Below are 9,890 nucleotides of genomic sequence, written 5' to 3' on the forward strand. Positions count from 1 at the left end.
GTTTATTTCTGAATTATTATTATTACCATTATCACAAACACCACCACCACACCACTATCACACAACGACGACGACCAACACCACCAGCACTACCACTACCATCACCAACACCACCACCACTACTGCCACCAACATCGTAACAACAACACCATACCACCACCACTACCATTATTACCACACCATCACTATCACCAAATATTACTAAAATATTTTTTCGAAAATGAGTCATTTTTTAGAAGTCATTTTTCTGAAAAACATTTTTCGGAAAAATGACACCAATTTTGACTACTAAATTGTTTCCATTTTGAAATTTTGGTTTTGTTAATTAATTTAAACGAATTTAGTTCTTTTTTTTTTTTGAAAACACGAATTTAGTTCTTTAATTATCTATTATATTGCATTTTTAGTCACAACGGCCGCACAAGGCGGTTTACAACTAATAAAACTGTAGTATGGCTAACCTATATTCTTCACGGTGAGAATGAGATGAATGGGAACCACTAGAGATTTGAAGATGGAGAGAGGACAGAGGAGAGGATCCGCGAATGCCGGAGCTAAAGAAGAATCAAAGCTATTTCCTACAATACCAATCAACACCAACGCTCGATATTCCAGGAAGGAAGAAGCTTCATTGTTGCGGTCACGATTGGTTCGGAAAGGAATTTCATTCATTCCGGAGGATGATGGATAGCGTGATCAAAAGCGATCGGAACAAGTTAAATCATCTCTGAGGAGCCAAGCATTAAGCTTCAAAGCTTGAAAATGGTATGCCAGCTCGATCTTCTCTATAATTTCACAATGTACTTGGAATCTGAATAAATTTGTTGCGGAGTATTACTTATTTATTGTTTATAATACTTATTTGGTCTTGCAATGTAGTTTATCAACATAATTTTGCCTTTGTAAAGCATATATGGCTGTATGACAGTGAACCATTGAGAATGAGCTTGACGGTACTGTTCAAAGAATTTAAAATAATGAAGTTTATATGAAAAATAAAAACATTGAGCAGAAATTGTGAAATTACATTTCAACAAAAAATAAACCATATACTTTTCATCCCCTGAAATTTTTTCTAGCATGGCAGTAACTTTTTACCTTATTTGGATCAAGGAGAAATGCCTGTAACTTCGGGCAATAGGCATTCAACAACAGTCTTTGAAACCAAAGTACAACTTTTAATATGTAGTAAAAGCAGTTGATATTAATCAGATAGCTCAATCAATACCATATTCTCTTGGTGGTAAATTGCAAGGGATCAATTTGGATCATGCCAAATTAAGGAAATTGTTTAAAGTTGAAGTCAATGCAAAAGACCAACCTAATAATGTGTCTATTTATCTTGTCTTTGGCAGGGAACTTCAGTAAACATAATTGTAGGATCTCAGGTCTGGTTTGAGGACCCAGATGTAGCTTGGCTTGATGGTGAAGTGCACAAAATTAATGGTGATAAAATAGAGATCCAGACAAGTGATGGCAAAAAGGTACTGCAACTTGATATTCTCATTCTTTTATTTTGTCAGGTTTATTTAAAAATTGCTTTCTTGTAATTTAGATTGAAAATCAAATTGCCATTAACTTCTTTCCTTTATGGCCATCAGAGAAATAAAGTTATGTCTTAATTTATGATTTCATGTCCTTCATTGTTATGCTCTGCATGTTTAAGAAAGACACATATATCTAAACCATTTACATCATTCCATGTACCTTATATAATTGTGTGTTACAATCAATAGTCTTTATGCTGTCGACTAGTAGTGCTTGAGGGAAAATCATGCTTACTTTCAGTGTCGGAATGTGGGAAATTTTGTCAGGTAATGCCTTACATGTTCTTCTATCGTATTCTTTTTAGGTTGTTAGAAAGTTATCAGATGTTTATCCTAAAGACACAGAAGCTCCTGCTGAAGGTGTTGATGACATGACAAAGCTATCTTATTTGCATGAGCCTGGAGTTCTGCAAAACCTGAAGTTCAGATATGAGCTAAATGAAATCTATGTGCGTTTTGTCTCTCAACACGTGCTACATTTTGGGTTTAACTTTGTGCATTATGCCTACAGTGACCCCTCATTTAATGTTTGTACTATGACAGACTTACACTGGGAATATTCTAATTGCTATAAACCCATTCCAAAAACTGCCTGATCTCTATAGTGCACAGACGATGCAACATTACAAGGGAGCACCGCTAGGTGAACTGAGTCCTCATGTCTTTGCTGTTGCTGATGCTGCTTACAGGTTAATCCCATCCAATTTGGGTCAATGACTATGATTTTTCATTTACATTAAAGAATCTTTTACCTTCAATGAAAACAGGGCAATGATTAATGAAATGAAAAGCAATTCCATTCTGGTTAGTGGTGAAAGTGGAGCAGGTAAAACTGAGACAACAAAAATGCTTATGCATTATCTCGCCTTTTTGGGTGGCCGTGCAGCTACTACTGAAGATCGTACAGTTGAACAGCAAGTTCTTAAAGTATGATATTGACATATCTCTTCTCTAATATTACGCCATGTCCATAGTCTTCTTCTTTTTCCTTTCTTTCTTTCTGTCTTTAAATTCTTGTTATATGGTTCTATATCACATAATTCTTGATATTGAAGTGCAGTCTAATCCAGTTCTCGAAGCATTTGGCAATGCAAAGACTGTTAGGAATAATAATTCCAGGTTAATCTCTAGACACAATTGCGCATTTTTGCTTTTTGTCTTCTTTAATTTTTTTTCCTTTTAAAAAAAATAATATTTTTTTTCATTATTTTTTAATATTGCAATACAATGTGGATTGGTTAGGCTTTCTGCATGTTAACATAATGCACTCCTTTAGAAAGGTGCATCCATTGTGATCATTTGTAGATAAGGATATTATAGATGCTGTACTGAAGAGTTTGATGTTCTCCTAAATCTAAAACTGCTGCAGCCGTTTCGGAAAATTTGTTGAGATTCAGTTTGATAAACATGGAAGAATATCAGGAGCAGCTATCAGAACCTACCTCCTTGAAAGATCCCGTGTTTGCCAAGTTTCTGATGCTGAGCGTAATTATCACTGCTTTTACCTACTTTGTGCAGCACCACAAGAGGTTTGTTACAGCTAAAGTTACAGTACCGATTCAAATTTCTATCATTTTGTTAGATTGTGTGGCTGACAATCATTTTTATTCAAGGAAATTGATAAGTATAAGTTGGGACACCCCAAAACATTTCACTACCTCAACCAATCAAATTGCTATGAAATAGCAGGCGTAAGTGACGCACAGGATTATCTAGCCACTAGAAAAGCTATGGATATTGTTGGGATTAGTAAGGAAGAGCAGGTATGCCCTTGAAAGAGTTCGTTTGCTTAATTACTTCCTACTATTTAACAGTAAAGTGGAATGACAAAAGATTATCCAGCCACTCACATGCATATCCACCACTCCATCAGGAGGCAATTTTCAGAGTTGTTGCTGCAATTCTTCATCTTGGTAATATTGAGTTTGCAAAAGGAAAAGAGGCTGATTCATCAGTTCTAAAGGATGCCAATGCCAAATTCCATCTCAAGACAGCAACAGAACTTCTTATGTATAAATGATTCTCGCCCCATTGTCACCTTGAAATTTCATATGATTTCTACATTCCAGAATTGGTATGTCTCTAATTCTTCCTTCATTTAGGTGTGACCCTGTGGCTCTGGAAGATGCACTGCGTAAACGGGTAATGATCACTCCTGAGGAAGTTATAAAACGCAGTCTTGATCCCCTTAGTGCTGCAGTGAGCAGGGATGGATTGGCCAAGGCTATATATTCTAGGTTATTTGACTGGTAAACAACTTGCTAACTTCCATTAATACTCTTATTTAAATAGGGTGTTACAGATTTCATGATAACATGTATTCATTTCCTCCCTAAAATATGCAGGTTGGTAGATAAGATAAATGTTTCAATTGGGCAAGATTCCCAATCAAAGTGTATCATTGGGGTCCTCGACATTTATGGTTTTGAAAGCTTCAAGCACAATAGGTATAACAGCTACTAACATCTGGGATTTCTTGCAAGCTGTGATAACTTAGAGGAGCTGAATATATTAAATGCTTCAAGTTCCTGTTATTTTTATTGAGCATATAAACTTGCAGCTTTGAACAATTTTGCATCAACTTTACAAATGAGAAGCTGCAGCAACATTTTAATCAGGTACTGCTTTGAACAATTGAACAAAAGACCACATAGATCATTGGTATGTTATAGCTTCTTTTCTGAGCTTCCAATGCATTTTAACAGCATGTATTCAAGAGCCAACAAGAAGATTACACAAAAGAGGCTATTGATTGGAGCTACATTGAATTTGTGGATAACCAAGATGTTTTAGATCTTATTGAAAAGGTATGCCACTTTCCCCTTTGAGCAAATTACTCTAGTTTTGCTAGTATGATCATCTATGCCAACCTTTAAACTCAAGCAATGCAAACAACTTTAAGTCCCTTGTTTAATAAATTACAAAATTTATAGATTTGAAAATTTTGATGGTTTTATTTCAAGCGTCTTCTGTGCACATACGAAGATGTTTACAAGTCGTTCAAATTTTTCTTGTTTAAATTTGAATCTTTTAGTTTTGTCTGCATCATATCTTGTAACTCACAGTTTGTACATTTGCAGAGACCAGGTGGGATCATTGCTTTGCTTGATGAAGCTTGGTATGATAGCTATATCTGATGCCATGCCTTAACATTTATAATTGACAAGTTTTCCTTCAATATTTACTTAATTTGCTTGCAGCTTAGGGATTGAGGTTTTGTTTAGCCATTTGATTATTTGTTGTTCTCATCTACTGTATTTATTTTCAGTATGTTTCCAAAGTCAACACCTGATACATTTTCAAATAAACTTTATCTGACTTTCAAGAAACATAAGCGCTTTATCAAGCCCAAACTGTCTCGCACAGACTTCACAATTTCACATTATGCTGGAGAAGTGAGTATGCTTTTGAAGTGTTATTAGTGTGTACTATGGTTTTATATATCCTGTAACATTACATATATTATCAGGTGCAATACCAATCTGACCAATTTTTAGACAAAAACAAAGACTATGTGGTTGCTGAACACCAAGACCTCTTAAATGCTTCCAAGTGTTCCTTTGTGGCTGGCCTTTTCCCTGACATACTTGAAGAGCTTAAATCTCCGATGAAATCTCCTAAATCTCCAAAAACTTCCAAGTTTTCTTCAATTGGTTCACGTGTCAAGGTATCTCAACATTGATTGTGACATGTCTAAATCTATGATTTCATACTTATCATCCACTCTGTATTTTTCTGTCTTAAGAACTGACAATTTGATGAATTCCTGAATATATGATGCAGTTACAACTACAACAGTTAATGGACACACTGAATGCTACAGAACCCCACTACATCAGATGCATTAAACCTAATAATGTTCTCAAACCTGCCATATTTGAAAATGTAAACATTCTGCAACAACTGCGCTGTGCTGTAAGTATGCTCCCCCAAACAAAGTTTAGAAAGAAATGGTTTTAGTGTACTAATCCTTGGAGGTACATATCTTCACTTTACATGGCATTGATTATGACCAATTGGTTTCTCTTAAGGGTGTACTAGAGGCAATTAAAATAAACTGTTCTGGATACCCCACTCGGCGCCCTTTCTCTGAGTTCATAACCAGATTTAGGCTCCTTGCTACAGAGGCTTTGGTAGGAAAGTAAGTGACTTCCTTTCGTCTTTCTTCTTACTTTTTCTTCTTCTACTTGAAGTGAATTAGCAAAAACTGTTTATGATGATGATGAATTGATGATGATGATGCTAAATTGACTAATATGTGCAGTTTTTATTAACTTTTAAAAAAAAATTTATGGCTTAATATTTCAATTGTCTTTGTGGAATCTAAATCCCCTTCACCACTAGCTATGATGAGAAGGCTGCTTGCAAGAAGATTCTGGACAAGTGGGGACTAAAAGGGTACCAGGTAAACGTCAGATCCATTCCATCTTTTTTGTTATTTCTTGAGGTCACTGATGGCTGTTTCCTCATCTCATTACTCCATTTTTTTTTTATTTTTTTTTTTGTGTCTACACAGGTATTGGAAATTAAAATATTTGATTTTCCTGAAATCACAGAAAAAAATTATCTATATGCTTAACTTCACACCATTACATTCAGTGTTGTAAAAATTGGCCTTGACGCTCCTGGGCCGAGGCAATTTTATCCCTAGGCGGCTTTTAGTCATCTAGCCGACTCAGCGCCTAACTTGACCGAGTCGGCACCTCGGTGCCCAACTTAGCCAAGTGATTCTTTTAATTCCCTCTCGCCTGCTCAGCTACTCTTCTATATTCCTACAACCATGTACTCAACTAACAATCTAGCATATGTAGTTGACTAGTTTGGAGATTATAACAATCTAACAGCTAACATCCCACTGCCTTTTTCTTTTCTTTTCTTCTAATAATTACTCAACCGCCTAGGCACTCCAGCAGCTAGGCGCCCGACTAGCGCCTTCTGCAACATTGATTACATTTGCAGAATGCCAATAGCTGGAGCATACTAAAAATTGAAAATACTGTCATTTTTCAATGGCCACAGGATTTAGTTCTCATCCATCAGATTTGCTTCTGATATCTTTTTTAATGCCTCTTCACTTCACAGATGGGCAAGACAAAGGTATTCCTTAGAGCTGGACAAATGGCAGAGTTGGATGCACGAAGAGCAGAGGTTCTAAGCAGTGCATCAAAGGTTATACAAGGACGAATGAGAACCCATACTGCTCGTAAAAGGTTTATAGCTCTGAGGGAGGCTGCAGTTTGTATGCAATCTCTGTGCCGAGGTGAGCTATTTAAGGAATTGATCATCGGAGTCATAGGCACAGGAAAGCCCATAAGAAAGAGAATGTTTAGCATTGAATTACACTTTCTTGCATTGGAACATCATGTTTCTACTATTTTCTTCCTGCTAAGAGAAAATAAAAGAAGAGAACCTTGGGTTTTTGTTAATTACTCAATTGGATTTTTAGGTAGACTTGCTGTCAAACTTTTTGTTAAAATTAAAACGGAGGCAGCTGCAACAAAAATTCAGGTCAAAATGCGTCGAAACCTATGGAGAGAAAAATATAACCTCCTCCGCGCCTCAGCAGTTGCGCTGCAGATAGGTTTTCGTAAGATGGATGCCTGCAAAAAATTCAGATTTAGGAAACAAACCAAAGCTGCTACTAGGATTCAGGTAGTGTTGTCTTCTTCTTTGTTCACTTGTGGTTATCATAATTTGCCTTCCATTATTAAGTTTTGAAATTGTGGCCTTTTCTTCTCAGGCACAATGGCGCTGCAATAAAGCTTATATGCAATATAAGAAGCTTAAAAGAGGAGCAATAGTTTCACAGTGCAGATGGAGGGGAAGAGTTGCTAGAAGAGAGTTAAGGAAGCTAAAACTGGTTAGTTCCTATGACATTTTGGAATAGAATATTATGGGGAAGTAAAAGTCTAACTATCTTAGTATTGTAATGAAAATATGTGCATATAAACTAATAGAAGCTCCATTGCCTACTACCCTGCACCTTTCCAAGATTCACAACCTAGTCCGTACTCTAATTATAAGGCTGCAGATGAGAAAGTTTTATTAGATGTGAAGGGTTTCTGGGTTTGTAAGTATGAAGTTGCTGCTTTCATATTTGAAACAATAAAAATGAAGAAAAAAAAACCCACCTTTTGCCATTACATGAACTGGCACACGCAGGAGGTGGCAAGGCAAGTGCCCACCATAAGCTTACCTGCCATGTACATAGGTTTTTCCAGTGCTTAACTAGTGAGGGACTTTTATTCAGTGCCTCAGACTCTAAAACTGTAAAACCATTCATTGTCCACTTTTATTTGCTTGGTCTCACTTTTGATTTAATTTGCTATAATCCCATGTAGGCTCAGGCACAAGCACAGGCACAAGCACAAGCAGAAGCAGAGGCGCGAGCACAAGCACAAGCAGAGGCGCGAGCACAAGCAGAGGCTCGAGCACAAGCACAAGCACAAGCAGAGGCGCAAGCACAAGCACAAGCACAAGCAGAGGCGCGAGCAAAAGCACAAGCACAAGCAGAGGCGCGAGCACAAGCACAAGCACAAGCAGAGGTGCGAGCACAAGCACAAGCACAAGCAGAGGCGCGAGCACAAGCACAAGCACAAGCACGGGCAAGGGCACAGGCACAGGCACAGGCACAGGCACAAGCACAAGCACAAGCTCAAGTACAGGCGCAGGCACGCCCCTCTTATACCCCCATGGTTTCAGTGTGTTGGGGTTTTGGCATATGGCCCATGCCCCTAAGGGACATATTGCAGCCAAACGAAGAGGAGCTCGAGCTCGAAGACATAGACCATGATTGGGAACCAGAGGACAAGGTCGAACGGACAGAACACATGCCCCAATCGTGAATGGGCAGCCGAAGCCTGGGAAAGGAGCTTTAAGGACAGCCCATAGAGAAGTGGAGTAGGAGGCAGTAACAGATTAAAGCACAAGCCCTATTAGCTAGGGAAAGAAAACAAGGTCCACCCTTGGGTATAAATAGGTAACCAGAGAACATGTAAAAGGATACACAATTTTTCAGGCTAGACTGATACTATAGAATTGCTCCCCAAACACTCGTAGCGTTTGGGATAGTTTCTTGATAGTGAAGAATCCATTCTTCTACTTACGTTGTCTTAGATTTCCTTAATCTTTATTAGCGTGTGCTTAATCAAGGCACCCTGGGTCCAAAACCCAACGCATTGTTTCTCATTTTCTAAAACAGATATTATTCTCTGACATTTTTTCTTCATAGCTTCAGTCTATGTTAAATCTTTATATTATAAGTTACCATATAAATAGGTGATTCCCTCAGCTTAAGGATGTGTTATTGTGAAAACCTATTATTGCAATAGCAGATTCTATACATAAAAAGGTGAGGAGTAAAATTATTGATTTCAATCGGTAATTATGCCCCAAACCAAAATGCACACTAATAAGTTGCAGGAATCTCGAAAACACTGGAAGCCATGAAAAAGAAAGTTGATGACATAAATGCTTTAGTTGTCAAGGAATGAGAAGCAGCAAAGAAGGCTATTGAAGAAGCACCTCCAGTTATCAAGTAAGTTCCAGTTTATATTGAAGATGCTAAAAAGAAATAGAAATCTTTGTTGGAACAAGTTAACAGCTTAAAGGTATACAAACTGAGTAATTGTTTCTCCCCTTCGCTTAACTTTCAATGGTGTCAGCATTCTACTAAACAAGCTGGCATGTTGAACCTTTTAATGCATCATTTGGCCATCTTGACTGCTAATCTTATACAGTTCATTTTTTCCATTAAATAGGTATCCTGGTTAATTTTGCATCTTTTATCAGTATCTGTATTTATGAGTATCCTAGGAAGAATGTTTGGCTATCTTGATATGAGTTGCCCCTTGAAGGATTTCAAACCATGTATTAAAGATGCAGTGAGGAGTTTGATATCAAATACCTTCTAAATTCTAACAGGGAAGAATTGGAACATGTTAATGTTATTCTCTATTCAGTAACATTATGTGTTAAATCCATCATCCATTTAGTAATAATGGAAAAATGACAGCATGCAGGTTCAGCTTGGGATGAGCTGAAGCATATAAGACAAGCCATTGCTTCTGGTAAAGCCTACTTGGTTAATCTTCTTTTTTTTTTTTTTTTGAGTGACGAGGGTAATCCACAGCCGCTATCCGAAGGTGTACATTGAGTAAACCCCGCCTTGTGACCCTAACCAGCAAAGGACCACAAGGAGGTAAACCAGCTTAGGTTGCCCATAGCTAACCAACTCAAACTAAGAAGACCAAAAGGCCGCTAGTGTCCCACTAAGAGCCGAACTTGTAAACTTTGTGGTTTCTTTTTTTTTTTTTTTTTTTTTTTTTTTTTTTTTTTTTTTTT

General features: G+C 37.3%; 1 protein-coding gene across 1 annotated transcript; it reads left to right on the forward strand.

Moving 5' to 3' along the window:
* The first annotated feature begins 496 nt into the window (after positions 1 to 496).
* Positions 497 to 7,384, forward strand: LOC116012291 (myosin-9-like). The gene is made up of 22 exons (XM_031251798.1): positions 497 to 765; positions 1,356 to 1,484; positions 1,853 to 1,996; positions 2,091 to 2,236; positions 2,315 to 2,474; positions 2,608 to 2,666; positions 2,917 to 3,076; positions 3,161 to 3,310; positions 3,421 to 3,557; positions 3,650 to 3,796; positions 3,893 to 3,994; positions 4,108 to 4,165; positions 4,253 to 4,354; positions 4,628 to 4,665; positions 4,816 to 4,942; positions 5,017 to 5,214; positions 5,331 to 5,462; positions 5,579 to 5,688; positions 5,892 to 5,952; positions 6,630 to 6,807; positions 6,998 to 7,199; positions 7,288 to 7,384. The coding sequence occupies exons 1-21, from the start codon at positions 763 to 765 to the stop codon at positions 7,126 to 7,128; spliced, it is 2,472 nt and encodes an 823-aa protein (XP_031107658.1). The 5' UTR covers positions 497 to 762; the 3' UTR covers positions 7,129 to 7,199; positions 7,288 to 7,384.
* The last annotated feature ends 2,506 nt before the right edge of the window (positions 7,385 to 9,890 follow it).

This window comes from Ipomoea triloba, chromosome 3, assembly GCF_003576645.1.
Source record: "Ipomoea triloba cultivar NCNSP0323 chromosome 3, ASM357664v1".
NCBI lineage: Eukaryota > Viridiplantae > Streptophyta > Magnoliopsida > Solanales > Convolvulaceae > Ipomoea > Ipomoea triloba.

Bases quoted from the DNA above. Each gene is read 5' to 3' on its own strand.
- LOC116012291 (XM_031251798.1), top strand. The intron at 3,311-3,420 runs GTATGCCCTTGA...CCACTCCATCAG, and splicing joins GGATTAGTAAGGAAGAGCAG to GAGGCAATTTTCAGAGTTGT. The intron at 3,995-4,107 runs GTATAACAGCTA...ATAAACTTGCAG, and splicing joins GAAAGCTTCAAGCACAATAG to CTTTGAACAATTTTGCATCA.